Raw genomic sequence first — 21,841 nt, forward strand, 5'->3', positions numbered from 1 at the left:
CTCTGGGATAATTGTTGCATCAAAAATATCTTTATCTAAATCAGCAATCGCTATCGCCAAAGGCTTGTGGTACGGACCGGGACTAAGGTCTGTGGAGCGAGGCTCTCGACGGGGGTAGGAATCTAGTGCACTACGGAACATAGTTTGGAATGCTCGAGCTGACCCCTGGGTGCTGTAAGGAAGAACCAAATATGGAATACCTTTATCCATAGTATGTGGCATTAACCCACACACCCAACAATTCGTAGTATTCATCACCAACTGATGCAGGAGTTGGACAAAGGAATTGTTCATAAATTCCGCATGTCTGGCCTGTTCATGTTGAGGCAGAAGATGAAAGGAATGTGGTGAAATAGTGGAAACAGAATTTAGGTCAAGTGAGAAGGAAACTGGTGAAATGGAAGGCAATAATAATTGAATCCCAAAGTACACTCCACCCACTAGTAGCATAGAAACAGTCAAGAACAACATAAAAACCTGAAACAGAAAACATTTCGTTTGAAACATCTTATGCAGTTTGGATCTTTGTACCGCCATTTTGTCTATGTCCGACAGCTTAGAAAACTCCATCCTCTAAAAACCGTCCGTGACGTTCTTGACGCACTTCGTTCTGAGTAGCGATTATAAATTCCCAGGAGTTCCCAGAAATTGACAAAAGGCAATCGACCTAGTGTCAGAAACCTGCTAAACAGAAGGAGGTACCCGCACGGCCCTACGGTCAACCCAGATGGTAGGTCTAATCAATTTATCTTTTAATTAGCATAAGTCTCCTAGCTGCAAGGAAAAAAAAGTATACACACAATATGCAAAATCATAACATTCATGGCAACTGTAAGGGGTAACGTGAATTCAAAAATAAACAAATGCATTAGTCTTTATTGCGCGATCGAAGAAAATATCGAGTCTTTCCTGGTCGAGTTTGCTCTTCAAATAACGGTTCTGATGGCATAACAGTGTTCGATTGTTCAGGTAACAGTTCAGAACTTGAACTCTCCAATGCTGATGATAACGGTATTGTTTTCGATGATTCGACAGGGATATCTGATTGAACTAAATCGTTCCCTACAGGCTGAGCATCACTAAATGGTACATAGTACAAAGGGGTCTCTGTTTCAGTCGCGGCGACTCCTTTCTTCATCCATGTGTCTACTGGCAAAGGAAGCGGAACCTTCTTGGTGTGGGTGGCATGCACCCAGTGCTTTCTTCCTTCCAGTCGAACTGCAGTCCTCGTCGCCAGTAACACCTGGTGGGGTCCCACGAATCTAGGCTCAAGATTGCGTTTTCGTCCAAAATTTCGGGTAACGACCCAGTCGCCAGGTTGGAGCCGATGACCAGGACCTTCTGTTTGTGCCGGTAGAGCCTCGTAAACCTGTTGGTGAATCAAACTCAATTTAGCAGTCAGATCATGAAGATAGTCAATCAACATTGGATATTCAAGTCTGTTAAATTCCTTAGGCCTTGGGACTCCCCAAATGTTCGCAGGACGGCCGAACACAATCTCATATGGGCTAAGCCCTACTCGAGAGTGCACAGTCGCTCTGGTCGATAAGAGGGCTAGAGGCAAAGCATCTGGCCATGATAAACCAGTCGTGGCCTGGATTTTGGCAAGTTTCAGTTTCAGGGTACCATTGTATCCTTCCACTAAACCCGCCGACTGAGGATGATTAGCACTATGGTATTTTTGATGAATACCAAGGCCACTGCATACACTTTTCATCACACTTCCCACAAACTCACTTCCGTTATCCGACCATACAATCCGTGGCATGCCATACCTAGGGAAATACTCTTTGAGCAACACTTTTGCTGTAGATAGGGCAGTATTATCTTTAAGGGGGTAGCCTCAATCCATCTAGAGAATGCACAAACTACAACCAAGACATACTTCAGGTTGTTGTATCTCTCCATATGGATGAAATCCAACTGAATAATTTCAAAGGGACATGTAGGAGGGGCAAAATGACCAGGTGGAGTAGGAGTGCCCTTGCCAGGATTGTACATCAAACATATCATGCAATTCTTAACTACTCTCTCCGCACACTTAGTAATTCCCTCATTCTTCCATACTGGGGACAACAACTTACATATGCCTTTTGCGCTAATATGTGACGTGCCATGAGCCATGGTAACAACGGCAAGCACATATGCATCCGGTAACATCCATCTCTGCCTTTCTGACAAATCAACCCAACATCCATTCTCATTTAACTTCCCCGTGCTTTCTTTCCACTGAGTCTTTTCCATCGCGGTAGCCTCATTCTGTATCTCTTTCACACTCTCAACTGTGTCTTCACACATACCAGTCTCCGCTGGCCATCTTACTGAACTCGTAACGTACATTCGATTTGTCAGATCTCTAGCTGTCTCCTTAGCAATCTCATCCGCAAACGCATTACCGCGGCCAACATCATCTGTCACTTTCCGATGCGCACTGCATTTGATTATTGCCACCTGTTTAGGCAATGTAAGTGCATCCAAAAGGTTATTCACAAGTTGTCCATGCTGTATCTTCGTGCCATGCGACGTGAAAAACCCTCGTTCTCTCCACAATCGACCAAAACTGTGCGCTACGCCAATTGCATACTGACTATCGGTAAACACATTCACCCGCTTTCCTCTAGACAACACACACGCTCTCGTCAACGCGATCAATTCAGCTGCTTGGGCCGAATTCTGACTCAATCTCGCAGTTTCCACAACCGTACTCAACGTCACTACAGCATACGCAGTCGTCGTATCACCATTCGGCAACTTGAAGCACGAGCCATCAACATACAAAGTACCATCGGGATCTATCAATGGAGTGTTTTTCAGGTCAATGCGACCCTTCGTCTCTTCTTCAGTCCTTAAGTAACAATCATGTGGTGCTACATCACCTGATTCCATGTTGATCGGCAACAATGTTGCTGGGTTCAACACATTACAACGCTTTATCCGTATATGACTTGCCAAAAGTGTCAGCTCATACCCAGACAACCTTGCGCTCGTCAGGTGTTGAGTTTTCGTTTGGTTCAGAAGAGTGTCAACTGCATGCGGAACCATCACCGTAAGCATATTATCCATGACCAAACCTGCGGACTGTCGAATGGACACCGCAGCTGCTGCTGTTGCTTTCAGACAACTCGGTAATGCTCTAGCTACTGGGTCTAAGGTTGAGGAAAAATACGCACATGGGCGTTGTTTGTCGCCAAATTGTTGCGTCAAGACACTCAACGCACAACCATCCCTCTCGTGAACGTACAGTGTGAACGGCTTACTGTAATCGGGAGTACCTAACACAGGAGCCGAACACAACGCATCACGTAATTCCGAAAAACTTTGCTGACACTCTTCAGTCCAAGGCAAAGGAGTCGAAACATCCTTGCACGTGAGAGCTAATAATGGCTTCGCTAATAATGAAAAATTTGGAATCCATTGTCTGCAGTATGACGTAATACCTAGAAAGACACGCACATCTCTCTGAGTTTTTGGCACAGTCATTCGAGCAATCGCTGCAATTCTTTCTGGGGTCAACCTTCTCCCTTCTTTTGACAATAAGTGACCCAAATAGGTTACTTCTTGTCAACAATATTGCAGCTTAGAAGGTGACACCTTGTGATGTAAATCACATAAATGCTGCAACAACGACACTGTAGTGGTTCTGCAAATAACCTCGGTATCAGCAGCCACTAATAAGTCATCAACGTACTGAATCAAAGCTGCACCCGTCGGTAATACAAATGCATCCAGTTGACTTTTAAGGGCTTGACTGTAGATCGATGGACTCTCACAATAACCCTGTGGTGCGCGTTTAAATCTAAAACTGCGACCACCTAGTGAGAATCCGAATAGATCTCTGCTTTCCTCAGCAATCGAAATGCTAAAGAAAGCATTCTTTAGGTCAATCACCGTGAACCAGGAGGCAGAAGCTGGAATCAAGGTCAACAAGGCCGTGATATCTGGCACCACAGGAAATTGTGGGACCACGATCTTATTCACCTCTCTCAAATCAATTACCAAACGGTACACAGGAGGTTTAGATGGATCAGTTCGTTTCAGGATGGGTAACACAGGACTATTACACACATTTCCCCAAGTTTCTTCAATGACATCCTTTTCGATCAGGTCATAAACGATCGCTAATAGCGCTCGCTCACCATCAAGAGAAATACGATACTGAGGTATACGTGGTAACCGCACATTTGATTTCAACTGAACCACATAAGGTGGAATGTCCAACAAACCCACATCATTGGGGCCTGTGGCCCATAGTGACGCAGGAAGGGAACTCAGTTCCGGTGGGAACTTATCGATTGATAAGTACATAGGAGAGATTATTCTCTGACCTAATGTAAGCTCCACTCCCGCAGGAGAGCAGTACAAAGTCGCATATAACCATTTTAACAAATCCAAACCCAAAAGATTCTCGCCACAACCAGTGGAGAGAATCAAGGGAGCCTCCAGCTCACGAGGACCAATCGTAAGGGGCAAAGGGCTGGAGACAGGATTGCTAACAGGGGCGCCAGAGAATCCAACGGAAACATTCGTTAAGCCGGACAAAGGTGCGCCAGGGAGTTTTGAATGCATGATGGAACTTTTTGCTGCACCAGTGTCCAACAGAAAAGGCTCCACTACGCCAGATGTAGCAACTGCGACGTAAGGCCCTCTCTGATCAACCGGAACTGACACTACTCCCTCTCTTTGTCGGTGGCTGTCCTAGTAACGATCACCTGCCTCAATCTCATGTCCAATGTAATAATCGTCCACATGGTACTGTGCCGATCTATCGGACCTCGCATTCCGCTGATCAAAACAATTATTCGCATCCAACGAAGTAGGAGAGCGCTCATTCTGATTCTGAGAGTTACCACGACCTCTACCTCGAAATGCCTGTTGGGGACCACCACGTCCCCCTCGAGCCAAAGCATGATTATAGCGATCACGTAAAGTGGGACAATTAAATTTGATATGTCCCTCTCCCCTACAATATGCACACTGATTATATCCAAGCATAGATCTAAAGTCAGAGGAGTCAGAGCGTGACTGCATCGTGGAAGACTGTGCCTGTGGCCGATACTGCTGTTGCGAATCATTTTGATTCGAACGCGGAGGATACGCTTGTTGCAACAAAACCTTCGTTTTAAGCTCCTTCGTTTTCTTATCTGAACGATCACTTTCTTCTTTTTCCCTATTTTCGTAGTATTGAGCCGTCGCTAGTATTTGAGCAGTGGTTGAAACGGCCCATGCACTTTCTGAATTTTTCAATTTGTTGCATAATTCAGGCAACAAATTTAACACAAACTTATCAACAAATAACCGCTGTCCTCCCTCCGTACTCATGTCCTGACCACTATGATCGATGAATGCTTCCTCAAATCTAGTAAAGAAATCGGAGACACTTTCGTCTTTCTTTTGCTTACAAGTCGACAATTTGTCCCAATTCACCCTCATCGCTGGCATAAGCGTTTTCATGAGCGTAATGATTCTTTGGGGCAAATCCGTAATTAACTGCTCGGGCTTAGCCCCACCAATTTGTCGTCCATCAGCCGCTAATAGCGTAGCCCAATCACCACCCAACTCAGCTAAATGATTCTCTTGGCGGATTTTTGCCCAAATCGGTTGCGGTACAATATTACCAAACAACATGTCGATGTCAGCAAGGTTCATAATAGAAGCATCCACCAGTTGGGATAACTCCTTATATGGGCACTTTGTCCCAGGAATACGGCAACCCGTTCCAAATACATCAGGACCCGTATTAATACCATCTGCCTGGTTGAACCCTCCGTTTTAGGCAACCTATTCAAGATCTATTGTTGTCTACGCCAGGACTATAAGAATGGATGAATGAGAGTTGAATGTTTCTATCGTAGTTAGGAAAATCCCTGTGTGAATGAGTGTGGTAGTTTGTTTGAAGTATGGGCAGGTCTTAATCCTGAAAAGAATTTTGTTTATATGTTTTGCAAAATATCACTGACTATTTAAATTTATATATGTATGTCTTTTGAATATATTTAAGAAGAGAAAAATAAAAAAATATGTATTTTTTCAAAACATGTTGTTGAGCTTGTTTGGAATGACTTAGTTTTGTCCTGTGCAGCCTCAGCCTCTGGGCTAACCACCCCCTCACTTTATCACAGTAGGATCCTCTAGCTGGGACCTCTATAAATAATTGGCAGGGTACCTTCTATTTCTCTATACAATAACTCCTTATAATAACCTGCCGGATTTTTGCGTGGATCAGGCAAGGATTGCTTCACCTGTAAGACTTCTGATCGCTTCCATGGGAGGTGTATCCAAACCCTTTGAAAATACGGCAGAACCACAGGATTAGCGTTCGGATCCCCTGGCAACCAAACTGGCGGAACCTCTTTCATAGGATACTGACCGGAGTTCGCTTTTGGAGTATCGGAATCGTCCTCAAACGACACCCGAGAAGGCACTGTAGACCTAAAGGCTAATAATCGCTCTAATGCACGTCGTACATCTGCACCTACGATCATACCATTCAAAAAACGACTCTGAAGTTCGGTCATTTCGGGCGGTACATCATCTAAGTCATCATTATCCCACTCTTCCCTCAAGGAGTTGCACATTTCTTCAAACACAAATCTCTGTGTTGGCTCATTGAACTGAGAAAATGTATCGAAAACTATGCGTGAGGTGTATTTAGCAGGGTGTCTAATCCATCTACGCGCCATAGTTTCTAACGTCGCTCTCTCTCTTCCACCAGGGATTTGACTTCGTCTCTGGGGAGTTTCAGAGACATCGGATTGAAGTAACGATCCGGAAAGTGGGGAGTAGAGCGTAACAACAGAGTTAGGGATACGATTACGAACGGAAGGAGAAGAGGAAAAAAGAACAGGAGCAACAGCATTAGAAGTGGTTGTAGGATCAGTGGGGGTAGCAGGAACAATAGACTGAGAAGGTACAGGCAAAGACGCAGTAGGAAGAGGAACAGGTAGAGGAGCAAGAACAAGACCAACAACAGGCTGACCAGTAGCCGCCAAAACAACAGGAGGGGGAACAGGAGGAACTACAGGAGCCGTAGCACCCTGTGCATAAGGAGGTGGTGATTTCATTAAATACGCTAACAAAGGATCCTCTTTCGAGTCTTCTTCCTTTTTATCGAGATTTGATGATAACACCGGATAACATTTATCCGCCCACATGTGATGCAGTCTAACTGAAACTTCCGTTTCTTTATCTGCTTTATCTTGATGGTGACATTCTGCATCTTGCATTATCGTATTGATACTACTTTCTTTCTTATTTTTCTTAAGCTGTTTGATTTCTTTCTGCCTGGCCTCTTTGCGCCATAACCGAAAGGAATCGAACATAGCCGGCCTAGATTTTCTTTTAAACAGTTTCGCTTCGAGATTATCTAAAATTTTAGTGTCGAAACTTCCATGTGATGGCCAACTAAGGTCACCGTCATTTTTCGTATAACGAATCCAATATTCATTATATATAATAGGGCCCACACCATGTCGACTATAGAGCTCATATATCGTAGTTCCAACTGGAGGTATCGGACACGAGTCCTCCAACCGGGAGTCCATACTGTGACATTTAAAGAAACCAAGGAAACCACTATGGCCAGGCATCTTGCACGCTAACCTAGTATCAAACTTCAAGGGTTATCGAAGTACGAAATCTTCGTGAAATACAAAATCCTCGGTTTTTGGCAATTGCAACTGTCAAATAACAACTAAGAACCAACAACTAAGAACCACAAATGCAATGGAACCATGCAAAACGACTAAGCACCAACAACAACCAAGGATACTGGGAGCGACCCACAAATACTTAACTGAGAACTCAATGGCGTCACCAGGAAGGCCCGTCTGTCGTCTCGCCGTACAAAGGACTACGCCAGGCGCCAAAACAGGTCGACAGTCAGAGCATCGGTCCGTCGCAACCGTCAGGAGGCGGGGATCTTCGCAGGAAAAGTCTTCGGACCACTTATTTCGACAACAGGATCGATGAAGCGGGGTGCACCTTTCCTCGGAGATTTCACACGAAGTTCCTCACGATCGTCAGGTTTTGGACCGGTACCGCTGATGTCGCCGCACGTTGGGCGCCAAACTGAAGGACTGGGTTCTTTAAGGCCCAGCGGTGCCAGGGAACAACACCTGAAACCTTCGTGGGTTACCTGCTCTGGCGTACGGGACACTTCCTTTGGCGTCAAAGATCAGCGTTTATTACTGCAGGGATACAGAAATCGCAAGAAGTACAACATAGTGTAGGTTCTGAGAGTCTGCTTCAAATTGCAAAAGGGAATCGCTCCTTTTATACACATTTTCGTCATTGCTCGACATAACGAACAAAAGGTTACAACTCAGTTCCCACAGTAAACTTCAAAAGGATTGCATTCATGTTTTCAGAAGCCCGGAACACGATTATAGTAACATTGCCGGTTCCCAACTGTAAAAGCACATCATCTCGCCATAAGGCACATTCCACTCTAGTTGTAAACAGGCGAAAGAAAGAGACAGGAACAGGTATAAGAAAGACAGACAACCGTAACAGAAGAGTGTGGGGGCAATATCGGAAGCGTGATCACAGGATCAAAGGACTCAAACCTAACATGTATAAAGCTGAAACAATAGACCAACACGGCAGAATAAGCCTCAAGCTGAGCCATCTGCCTTTGCCGTGTCATTCCCCCGGTCGTAAAGACGACCCCAAAGAATATTCATCTTCCGCCAGAGCTTGGGAAATCCCAGGGTCACGAAGCAGGCATTGTCCCTTCGCTGGCTACGTGAGGGCAAGAAACAAAATGGATGCCGTATCTAAAATGGAACCCGAGGGTTCAGATGGAAAAACCCGTAAAGGAAACGAACCCGTCTAAGTAGTGTAGCGTAAACGCATACACCTACTAATCTCGTCATTTACGGTTCATAGATACCAAACTTGTCCATATCCGAGAATGCCCAAAACGTCGTAATGATTCTCACGGAACCTCAGGTCCCGGAATGTCCAGATTCAAATACATTCAGCTGGATAGCTGGACAAGGGGCCAGCGTAGAAAAGATAAACACCTGGGAAAAGTAAGTCCCTTAGAACAACAGCTAGTGGAGAAGGGAATAGTAATTTTTACCCCTACGCTATCCAACGCTTTCTCTACTGTTGCTCCCACTGGAGTGGGGATAGTAATTTTAACCCCTACGCTATCCAGCGCTTTCCCTACTGTTGCACCCACTGGAGTGGGAATAGTAATCTTTACCCCTACACTATCCAGCGCTTTCCCTACTGTTGCACCCACTGGAGTGGGAATAGTCCTTTTAACCCCTACGCTATCCAGCGCTTTCCCTACTGTTGCACCCACTGGAGTGGGAATAGTAATTTTAACCCCTACGCTATCCAGCGCTTTTCCTACTGTTGCACCCACTGGAGTGGGAATAGTAATTTTCACCCCTACGCTATCCAACGCTTTCCCTACTGTTGCACCCACTGGAGTGGGAATAGGAAATTTAACCCCTACCCTATCCAGCGCTTTCCATACTGTTGCACCCACTGGAGTGGGATTAGTAATTTTAACCCCTACGCTATCCAGCACTTTCCCTACTGTTGCACCCACTGGAGTGGGAATAGTAATCTTTACCCCTACGCTATCCAGCGTTTTCCCTACTGTTGCACCCACTGGAGTGGGAATAGTAATTTTTACCCCTACGCTATCCAACGCTTTCTCTACTGTTGCTCCCACTGGAGTGGGGATAGTAATTTTAACCCCTATGCTATCCAGCGCTTTCTCTACTGTTGCACCCACTGTAGTGGGGATAGTAATTTTAAACCGTACGCTATCCAGCGTTTTCCCTACTGTTGCACCCACTGGAGTGGGAATAGTAATCTTTACCCCTACGCTATCCAGCGCTTTCCCTACTGTTGCACTCACTGGAGTGGGAATAGTAATTTTAACCCCTACCCTATCCAGCGCTTTCCCTACTGTTGCACACACTGGAGTGGGAATAGTAATCTTTACCCCTACGCTATCCAGCGCTTTCCCTACTGTTACACCCACTGGAGTGGGAATAGTAATTTTAACCCCTACGCTATCCAGCGCTTTCCCTACTGTTGCACCCACTGGAGTTGGAATAGTCATTTTAACCCCTACGCTATCTAGCGCTTTCCCTACTGTTGCACCCACTGGAGTGGGAATAGTAATTTTAACCCCTACGCTATCCAACGCTTTCCCTACTGTTGCACCCACTGGAGTGGGAATAGTAATAAAAACCCCTACGCTATCCAGCGCTTTCCCTACTGTTGCACCCACTGGAGTGGGAATAGTAATTTTAACCCCTATGCTATCCAGCGCTTTCCCTACTGTTGCACCCACTGGAGTGGGAATAGTAATTTTAACCCCTATGCTATCCAACGCTTTCCCTACTGTTGCACCCATTGGAGTTGGAATAGTAATTTTTACCCCTACGCTATCCAACGCTTTCCCTACTGTTGCACCCACTGGAGTGGGAATAGTAATTTTAACCCCTACACTATCCAACGCTTTTGCTACTGTTGAACTCACTAGAGTTGTAACAATACATTTTAACCATTTTGCTATGCTACGGTAAAAATATTATATGTGTTTATTTAATAATATGTTTTTATATATATATATATAAATATATGTGTTAATTTTGTGATATAATTTTTTATTTATATTAATTATTTATTAATATTACATTATTTAATAATTTTTACTAAGTTTATATTAACTATATTTATTATTATATTAGTTTTAACTTTTAACTTTTAACATCAACTGTGTTTTTTGCAATTAACTTAATTTAAAGACATTTAAAAAAATCGATATTTTGACAGTCTATATTTTTGTAACTCGATATTTTGGAGTCGATATTTTAGTACTTACCTGTTTGAAGGTAGGCAGTCGATATTTTGTCCCTCGATATTTTATCCTCGATATTTTTGTATCTCGATATTTTTGTGGTCGATATAATGTCAGTGATCCGTTCTAATCCTATGCTTAAAGATTTTGCTGTAGAAAAGACAAAAGAGCTTGTCCGTTTCTAGCTCAATGTGGACAAAATTGTGCTAATCGTATGCTTAAAAACATTGCGGTCATGCACCCAAACGGGCCCTTAGGTCATTCTGAGTGCCAGTGCCTGTGTGTTCAGCCTGCCGGAAGGGAGCTTGTACCCACACTGCCACTTGTCCCATTAGTTGGATGAACGGCCATACCTGTGGCCAGGTCCCGACTCATACGGCTAAAAAGAATCTGCAACCAGCCTAAGCCACAACCCCTCTTTGGGAAGTTTTTTTCATGTTGTAATATTGTGTTTTGGGCCAATATTCCACGGTAGCAGGAAAGAATAATTCAAGCTCATATCAGCCAATCACATTTCATGAAAGATTAAAATGTGATTGACACATTTTAACATTGTTAGGAAACTGACCATTTTCACAAAGAGTGAAATGTTTTGATTGAAATTATTCTTTCATGCTAAGTTTGATGTAAATCGTTTGAGCGATCTTTGTTGTAGCAAAGAACAGATTTTCCTATGAGACCTAAAACAGGAGAAGCATGTATTGTGAATTCTCAATCTTTTACCTTGAACAAATCTGCACATAACGTATCCAGTTTGGCTAGAGGTGTGCAAATGTTTGTGCAGATTCATCAAATGGTACCGAAGTGTGTTTATAATTATTTATAAATAAATATAGTCAGATGAACTTTTTTTTAACAAAACAAAGCCTGATTTCTATAAAAATCCTGCATTCTTTTTTTCATGATAAAGGGCCTGATCAGACCTTGGCTTACAGGGTACTTCGTCACAAACGTACTTTTGTCAGAAAAGTATTAGTTCATGTGACTATATAGAGATCACTGCCGAGACAGCACTGATCTCTGAATATAGTGTTCCTTTGTCAGGACAGCGAACGTAATGTCCTCCACCACCCTGATGGACAGAATACATACCAGCATACTTTAAAACTGGTTAAATAATGTTTTTTTTTGTTTGTATTACACACAATCCATATAGCCTAGTATTTCACTCATTGTTTTCACAAAATATTTACCACTTTGAAAACAGGCATTGTTTTCATTACAATTGAACTAAAATAAACATAATATATAAAAGTGCATTACGACTTACGTGCAATATGTTCCTACAAGTAACCATGTAATATGGTCCTGCAATGTTATTGGGGGGGTTCTAGTGACTTCATAAAACGTGAGGCTAAACGGGAGGGGTTAGTAAATGCCATGAGAACCATATGATAGTAATATAGACACATATTGCAAGTTAAACATCATAGATTGTTATATTACATGTTACTTTTGGTGCAGTCAATATAAAACCATTGTATTTATCAACCAGGGAAATATTTATTGAAAAAGCAAGTGAGAACGGGTCAGGACTGTTTGATTCTCTCCAGTAAAAAGAACAAAACATATTGATTTAGGTGCATGGGTATTGTTTCTGTTAAAGGCACTGTAAACTTGTATTTTCATTGAGTCTCATATAAAGTAATGTGCACTTGTCATGTTTGTTTGTAGGGAAGGTTCTGTGATTGTCGTGACACAGGTCGAGTTTAACGACACGTCGGTTCCTTCTTTGGATAATATCGCCAGTACCCTCAATGTGACCGTGGCCGGCGGTGGCCTGGGCAACTTCACAGTGGACTCCACGAGCATCCAATCCAGTGAGTGACTCTGCTGTGAGGCACATGATTACACGAGGGCGGGAAGCCTCAAATGGGTGGGTCCAGCCTTTGGGCTTCTTCCATCAGATGGAAATCAAAAATGAAACAGCTATGTCACACTGTGAAAAGATACAGAAAAGGAACTGTGGCATCATTATGTAGAACTCTTGTTTTGTGCAATTGATGTTTCTACCGTCAAATGGTCTGAGCTTCGAAACTACCTAGGAATGGGGAATATTGCAACAAACAGAAAGGGAATACCAGTAAAAGACCCCGACTGCTGAGCTAGGGCATCCATGTCGAGAGGTGAATGTCACACTCTCTCAGCTCCAGTATAACACTGCAGCATAGTTGTATGATGGAACCACACATGCCACTACCACGCATGCCTTTACTATGCCGTCATTACAATGCATGCATCTTTACCACGCATATGCCTTTACCAGGCATGCCTTTACTACGAAATCTTTTGTTGTAAAGGCATGCATGATGAAGGCATATGCATGGTAAATATGTAACTGGTAAGTATAACACACACACACACACATATATATATATATATATATATGGTAATTTTAGAGTTTAAGGTGGGTGTTTGGGTGACAAGGGTAATTTTAAGATATACATATAAAAATATATATGTATATAAATATATCTATATATATATATCCTATATATATATATATATATATATATAAATATATATATATATATATATATATATATATCCTAAAAATACCCTTGCCACCCAAACGCCCACATCCACCTTAAACCCTAAAATTACCCTTTTCACTCAAAAACCCACCCTAAAATTTCCCTTTGCACCAAAAAACCCATACCCAACTAAAACTGTAAAAATACCACACACCCTAAAATTACTGATACCACCTAAAAACACATACTCACCCTAAAACCCGTAATTAAGATTTCCACCCAAAAACCCACACCAACCTTACACTCAAAAATTACCCTTCTCATCCAAAAACCTGTATCTACCATAAACTCTAAAATGTCCTTTGCCACCCAAATACCTTTACCCACCCACAACCCTAAAATTACCCTTGCCACCCAAAAAACCCTGCCCACCCTAAATCCTAAAATTAGCCTTCCCACCAAAAAACCCCTACCCAACTTAAACCCTAAAATGAACCTTGCCACCCAAACCCTCACACCCACCCAAAATCCTAAAATGTACCTTCCCGCCCACATACCCGAACACACCTCAATATAGATATATGTATATATACATATGTATAATGTATGTGTGTGTGTGTATATATATATATATTTATATATATATATATACACACACACACACATACATTATATATATATATATGTACTTACCTAGCAAATATTCACTTTTTCGTTGCTACGGAATGTGCGGTAAAGGCATATTTGTTGTAAAATACTGCGTGGTAAAGACGCATGCGTTGTAATGCCTGTATGGTAGTGGCATGTGAGGTTGAGATTTCGTAGTAAAGGCTGTTTACCATGGGAGCACGTCTGCATGGACCGGCAGTTTGTCCAACCCGAGGCTCTAGAAGCTGGTAGCATCCCAGAAGCTGCCTCTTATTAAAATGTAAGTCCTCGGACAATAGCATGATAGAACTAATGGCCTTAGACCCTGGCAGAAGGTTAGCCCTCCCTGGGCGGTAATAACTAACTGGTGCAAGCGATGACAGGAGAATGGAACTCCCCTGGCATTAAAACTGATGCCCTCAGACACTGACAGTAATAGTGGGCTAAGTTGCGCTCTATAAGACCACACTTACTCACTCACTCACCACCCCATCAGCATAAACATCAAGATCCCTATACCCTGGCATCAGGTCAGACCCCGCACATACCAAGCACTCAATGGCCTAGACTACAACTGTCATTATATAGAACACAATAGGCTGCTATATATATATATCTTCCTTGTCCAGCCGGACAAGGAATTTATTTATCAAAAGATAAAAGATATTCAATCAAAATACATTTCTACAACAATAGTACATTGCAGTAAGGCACACTCCTGTGCCGTACCGGGAGGAAAAGAAAAATAGAATAGAGTGAAAGGGGTGTTTCAGGCAAAGGAAAAGAGCAGGCAGGGTACTGTTGCAAATCAAGAGTTTGACAGTATCACCTGGAGTAGTTCATACAAATTCAAATACACATTGCTTTTAATGTATGGCCACTCATAGGTGTCGACGTTTCGATCCCTCGCTCAATTAATAAAGGGGATCATCTTCAGGACTTAAGTAATAGTTTTGCCTGGGTTATAAAGGCCTCTCGTTGGAGGTGTAAGGTCCAGGTTCTGCCAGCGACGCAGGAACTTTTGGGTAATGCCAAAAGGGGTCTGTGAATTGCTTGGGCTTGATTGTTGAGAGCCAGTGTAGCGTTTACGAATAAAACTTTTCGACGGCTTTACTTGTGGCCGTGAGCAGGACCGGTGGGCGGTGTGCTTGCGATTTTGGAAATTATTGCTCCGAAGGGAGATCAATATGCAGTTGAGCGGGGAGGGCTTGATGGCCGTCGCCGCGGTGCGGTCACTTCTATGAATGATCCGCGGGTTTCTGGATGAAGCCGTGGAAAATGCCGGCGACACCAGCAGCAGGATCACGGCTGCCGGCATTTTCCACGGCTTCATCCAGAAACCCACGGATCATTCATAGAAGTGACCGCACCGCGGCGACTGCCATCAAGCTCTCCCAGCTCAACTGCATATTGATCTCCATTCGGAGCAATAATTTCCAAAATCGCAAGCACACCGCCCACCGGTCCTGCTCACGGCCACAAGTAAAGCCGTCAAAAAGTTTTATTCGTAAACGCTACACGGGCTCTCAACAATCAAGCCCAAGCAATTCACAAACCCCTTTTGGCATTACCCAAAAGTCCCTGCGTCGCTGGCAGAACCTGGACCTTACACCTCCAACGAGAGGCCTTTATAACCCAGGCAAAACTATTACTTAAGTCCTGAAGATGATCCCCTTTATTAATTGAGCGAGGGATCGAAACGTCGACACCTATGAGTGGCCATACATTAAAAGTAATGTGTATTTGAATTTGTATGAACTACTCCAGGTGATACTGTCAAACTCTTGATTTGCAACATTACCCTGCCTGCTCTTTTCCTTTGCCTGAAACACCCCTTTCACTCTATTCTATTTTTCTTTTCCTCCCGGTACGGCACAGGAGTGTGCCTTACTGCAATGTAATATTGTTGTAGAAATGTATTTTGATTGAATATCTTTTATCTTTTGATAAATAAATTCCTTGTCAGGCTGGACAAGGAAGATATATATATAGCAGCCTATTGTGTTCTATATAATAATTGTTTTTTATTTTCAACACTGCTAAGGACCTTTGTCTCCAAAAACGTAACTGATACCCATGGTCCATAGCTACCCGCTGGGTCCCCCTTGTTTCTTAAAAATAGACTACAACTGTGGCTGAAAGTACCGGTCATTTAACTGAGGGACTGAAACACTGACAGCGGGCCAGAATCCCACACATCAGACGCTGGCAACGAACACGATTGTTCATTAAAAATGAGGGCTCTAGATATTGTTAGGAAACCACTACCCCAGTATCAGTAACTCTGAGGGCTCCAAACACTGACAGAAGGTCAGAAACTCACTGTTGTTAAAACCAAGGATATTCAAGGCTAACAATAGGACCAACCCCCTGGCATTAAAACTGAGAGCAGCGCCACTGACCTTTCCCTACAGACAGCAGGCTAGTCTTTCAGCTGATCTCCATAGAGTATGGGTTTTGGGGAGGAGGATTGAGGAATAACCAACAAAGTTTCCATTGTCTGATTGAACTATAACTTCCCATTGGGCCTCATGAAGCTGTATGTCACAGCCACTGAAAACCAGCCCCTTCTGTCGATAGCCCACTGAAAGTTTAGGATTCGAGTTGGCAAAATATCAATTTCCTTCTGTTGACAAAAATCCTTGTACTGGCCATTGGTTCTAATGTTCCAAATAACATTGTTAGTCCCAGGGCAGCAGGTTCTAAGGCTTACATGAGATGGCTGTCCAGCCCTGCATTTCTCTCATGGTTCAGTCTAAGAGAGGGACATTCCACTCAGTGTATCAACTGTCTCTAGTGTAATTTTACCAACGGTGTAGGAGTGGATGTCAAGATGTTATATGCTCAGTGTCCGTCATTGACATCTCCGAAAGTAACATCAGAAGACCTATAAACCCAATTATATCACAAGAGGCTCTGTTAAAAAAGTTAAAAATCTCACAGAAGTAGATAAACGGCAGGGAAAACACAACGGTTAAAGTTACAATATGTAGTTAGCCCCTGCAGTGTTATCACCAGCTACAATCCAACAGACTGCATAGCAATCGCTCCATTGCTGGTTTCTGCTGGACACCAGAGCAACAGAGCAACCGGAGGCCCAAAGATGACGTTTCATTAAGCCCACTGCAGACGGCTACCTTAAAATGCCACCAGAAATGTCCATATAAATGTGCCATATTGCCACAGATGTGCTCATAAAGGCCTTGTCGCTGTTGTACGAAAGCCCTGAAGATCCAAATATTGATTTGGATGAGGTTCTAAAAATCCTTGCTCTGGAACTGCTGCAATTGCAGAGAGTTTCTACATCTTATCATGTTTCACCATTATCAACCACACCACTGACTATCACTGGTTCACTATTATGTCAACTATACCTCCTCAGTGCTGCAAATAGGAGATGGAAGATACAGAGTCTGACTGACAGTGGTGTGTAGAGGATGCAGAGGGGCTGACGAGCAACCAGTCTGTCAGTGCATCAATTCCATGTCAGTAATCTTCATTACTCCTAGTCAGTTTCTTCCTCGCCCCAGTCCTAACATTGTGAGTATTCTCACCCGGTTGACAGAAGGACATAATGTGCTTCACACAGTGTAAAACCATAGAAACAACTATCAAACTCAATTTGGTAGTCTTTTCACTGTTTGTACAATTGCTCTGCAATCCACCCTCCATTCCCATGTATTCTGTGTACTTCCTCTTCTATGTCCTGAAAACACCACACCTTAAGAGGGGTTGTAGGTCTGAGACAAGGAAGCATCGGACTAGGAGTAATGAAGCTTACTAATAAATTATCGCATCATTACCTCCACACTGCCCATACCTCCTCCTAACAGAGTGTAGATATTGAAAGATTAAGATACTCTCCCCTTTAATATACACATATTCAGAAACCTTGCACTGCGCAAAAACATTTTTTTATTAAGTTAACAATACAGTTGACAAAACTGTCTTACAAATAACGTTGTGGCCAGATGGCTGACACAGCCACCTTGTAGTTCTGGATAAAGTATGAGGATTATTCCATGAGACTGAGAAAAGGAGTCCCCCTTAGCCTCGTCCAAGATGTAACAACCCACGTAGTTATTCTTCCCAATATGCCAAGAGGAAATTTGCGAATCATCCCCATCTACTAATGATAGAAGTAGAGGGTTTTTAACCACTCTGCCCCAAACCAAAAGTTACCAGGAGAGTCGCAGAGGAATACCTTGGATGTCCTTTCGAATAAATGATCAACAGTGTTTGGATCTACGGTGGAATTGCACTACCTAACATTCAGACTTACCACTGGGCAGCCCAACTGGCGGTGATCAGTCAGTGGGTACACCAACCACACAATAGGGTGACCAAATGTCCCATATAATTTGATTCTTTCAGACAACACAATAGGAGGTCGGCTGCCTGCTCGCAGCAGAGGAATGACATAGTAGGGAAGAGATGAGGTTCGGGAGGTCTCAGAGTGGAGGTCCTGCCACAGCTTTTATATAACGTTGCCTTGTAAATGCATGTGAAAAAATATATATAAATATATTATATATATATATATATTCACTGAAAAAACCATAGGTTATAGACCATATATAGTTAGGAATTAGCATTTAAAAAACCTTATTTTACTCACACAAAACCATTGAAATTCCATATATAGTTAGTTGCACTAACTATATATCGCGCACCCGCAATCCACTGCTGATCATGTCACATATTACATCATTCATGACATGGTCAGTGACATCACTGATGACATCACTGATGACATCTCAAATGACATCACTGATGACATCACTGATGACAACATCCAGTGACTGTATGTTTCTGTAAAGTTAAAATATGTCTTACATATTGAAGAATGAGTGGATGTATAAGTGTCTGGATGAAGGATTTAGTAGGTGCGTGACTGACTGTATGAGTGAGTGATTAAATGTGTCTCACTGAATGCATGGGTTAGTGACTAAACTGTCTTAATTTGTGCATCATTATGTCTGTTGTGATGTAAACTGCTGCATGTGTTGATCATTAGCTATACGAGAGGCTATATGTGTTATTAATTGGTTGCCCAAGTATTTCTATGGGAGATTGAGTTTGTGTGGGGGTGGCTGGAAGGTGTGTGACTCTATGCATAGATGTGTGAGCAGTTTATTCACTAGGTGTATGAGTTCAAGACTGCATGTGGAAACAGCTACATGGGCAGTTGACTGTGTGCATGAGTGTATTGATGAGTGAATGGATATCTCAATGCTACATGTCATAGTAAGTACATATGTTAAACACAGTACATGTGAGAGTTGGCATATATAAATAACTGTGCATGAGAGCCACTGAATGAGTGAGTGGTTGTATCGATCATTGTGAACTTGTATCAGGGATTGTATAAGAGAGTAAATATGTGTTAGTATATGTTTCAATAAGTAAGGTGTGTTTAACTGTATAGTTGAAGAAATGGAGGTGAGATTGTTTCTTTGCATGACTGACTGGGTGTGTGAGTAACTCCATGGATGAGTGGCAGTGTGTGAGTGTCTGTATACACTGAGTGTATCTAAGGTTATATTAGAGTCTGAAGAGGTTTATCGTATTAGCACAAGAATGATGTCAAATGAGATGTCATCAGTGATGTCATCAGTGATGTCATTTGAGATGTCATCAGTGATGTCATCAGTGATGTCACTGACCATGTCATGAATGATGTAATATGTGACATGATCAGCAGTGGATTGCGGGTGCGCGATATATAGTTAGTGCAACTAACTATATATGGAATTTCAATGGTTTTGTGTGAGTAAAATAAGGTTTTTTAAATGCTAATTCCTAACTATATATGGTCTATAACCTATGGTTTTTTCAGTGAATTTCAATGGTTTTTTAATAGCAAATGTCATAAGCTGTCGAATGTCAAGTACGTGGTAAGTAAAAACATTTTCGTGTTTATGCACACTGATCTGCTTTGAATGCTGCCCCCCACCCCTCATTTCTATTAGGAGTACTCTCTCTTTGCAGATAGTGAAGGGTAGTTAACGCAGGCCTTTGCCCCCGTTGCCCCCGTTGTAATCCGTCGTGCCTGCTTCTCTCTCCATTTGATTGATTGTTCTCTTTGGTTCATTCTCTATTTACAAACAAGCACAGAGTCGCAATACTCTGTTTAGTCTTTGCAGATAGCGAAAAATCGTGTAAAAAAACAAAAGGAATCGAGCAAAATCAGTAGGCCACTAATGGGATCTCTTTTTGACCTCCCTAAAATAGAAACATTAGGAACAACCTGTTGATAATACCAATGTGTATGTACATAAGCGGCGTTCATTTGTGTTCACAGTACCCCTTGTTGATTGTTTGAATCGAGCATTGAATTGTTCGAAGTTGATTCTCTTAAGAATCTTCTCTGCCTGCAAACGAGGAAGAATAGGAATATTCTCTCTCCCTTTGCAGATAGTGAAGGGTAGGTAACGCAAACCTTTAACACGTCGTGCCTATTTCGTTCCTCATTGATTGATTGTTTCCCCAAACATTGACTGTTTGGGAATTGGTTCTTTTTGGAGGTATTCCCTGTTTGCAAATATACGTAGGAAAATCTTTGCAAATAGTGAAAGGGTACGTAATGCGGACCTTTCTCCCCCGTTGTAATCTGTCATGCCTATCTACTCCCCACTGATTGATGCACCTGTTTCACCCGGACCATTTACTAGAGATACGTCATCTGGCCCGACCAGAGAGCACCCCTAGTGAAAAGGACATATGCAATAATAACGAAGTGATCACTGTATCCTGTTAACAGAAACTTTAGCATGAAACAACCTGGAAAGAAAAGAATAGGAAAACGAAAATCAGTAGTCCACTGATGAACATGAACTTTTATTAAACAACGAACAAAGAAACGATAACATAACGTAATGATAAAACCTATTAATGTCCCAGAAACAAGAAAACGTTAAAATATGCCAGTGGTGAGAGACCAGAAAAACAGTAAGAGAAACCAAATCACCCCTCGCTGTCCCACCGCCTGCCACGCCAAAAAAATCGATAGACTAGGGAAAATGCAAGTCAGTAGAACATCCGCCCCCACTCTGGAAACTTCCAAGGTGGGGCAGGGTTGCGGCTACGCCCAGCCGGGAGCAGCCCATATAAGGCGGGTCCTGCTGCCACGCCTCGGCCAGGAGATCCTAACGTAGGGTGTAGCCGGAGGAGAGGCCGAGGCCAGCGGGACCCGGCCAGGGGATTGCCTTTACAACGCTGAACAGTTGCAGGGGGGGGGAATGTCTCCTCGACCCTCCCCTCTCTCTCCCAGTCCGGCCGCGGTGGCCCTTGACAGTTTCAGGTAGTCCCGCCACATGGTCTTCCGGTCCGGCCACCAACGGTCGGGGGGCCGAGGCCGACGGGATCCGGCTGCAGCCGATAAACCAAGAAACCCGTTCATGGGGCCAGAGCCAGGGGCGTCCGGCCGACATCTACCGGAAGCCCGGCCCGAAGACGGACGGGACACTTCTTCTTTCTTGAATAATGGCTGCGACAACACTGGGGGGGGATGTCTTGCACATGCCTCCGACCCCCCCCCCCCCTCGTCCTCATCGCCTGGTCCGGCCATAACAAATCTCAAGCGAGACGCCGTGGGGTGCACTGGGAGGGAGAGACGGTGCGAACAGGCCTCTCCCGCCTCCCCAGGTGGAGGCTTCCCAGCTGCACCCTCAGCGCTCCAGGCGCCCGGAAAAGGGTTCTTCTACTGTGGGCATGCTGCAACGTCTCGCCCGGCAGGGTGGAGCCCGTCCGCTCATTTGACCCCGCGATCGCCAGTAGCTACCGAACTCTCAAAATGGCGGTCGACCTGGCAAGAGCGGGCCCAGCATAAAGAAATGGCCCGGTCACTGGTTGACTCCACCACCGTAGTCCTCCACGACCTTGAAGATTC

The 21,841-nt window shown here is 43.5% G+C and overlaps 1 protein-coding gene across 1 annotated transcript in view; it reads left to right on the forward strand.

Moving 5' to 3' along the window:
- LOC144826151 (uncharacterized) overlaps positions 1-21,841 on the forward strand; it is a 212,233-nt gene that overhangs the window by 88,049 nt on the left and 102,343 nt on the right. The window contains exon 9 of the mRNA XM_078684544.1: positions 12,503-12,648. Within this exon, the coding sequence (XP_078540670.1) occupies positions 12,503-12,648 (146 nt within the window). The remainder of the gene's footprint in view (positions 1-12,502; positions 12,649-21,841) is intronic.

The sequence above is a fragment of the Lissotriton helveticus genome, chromosome 3_2 (genome assembly GCF_964261635.1).
Source record: "Lissotriton helveticus chromosome 3_2, aLisHel1.1, whole genome shotgun sequence".
Lineage (NCBI taxonomy): Eukaryota > Metazoa > Chordata > Amphibia > Caudata > Salamandridae > Lissotriton > Lissotriton helveticus.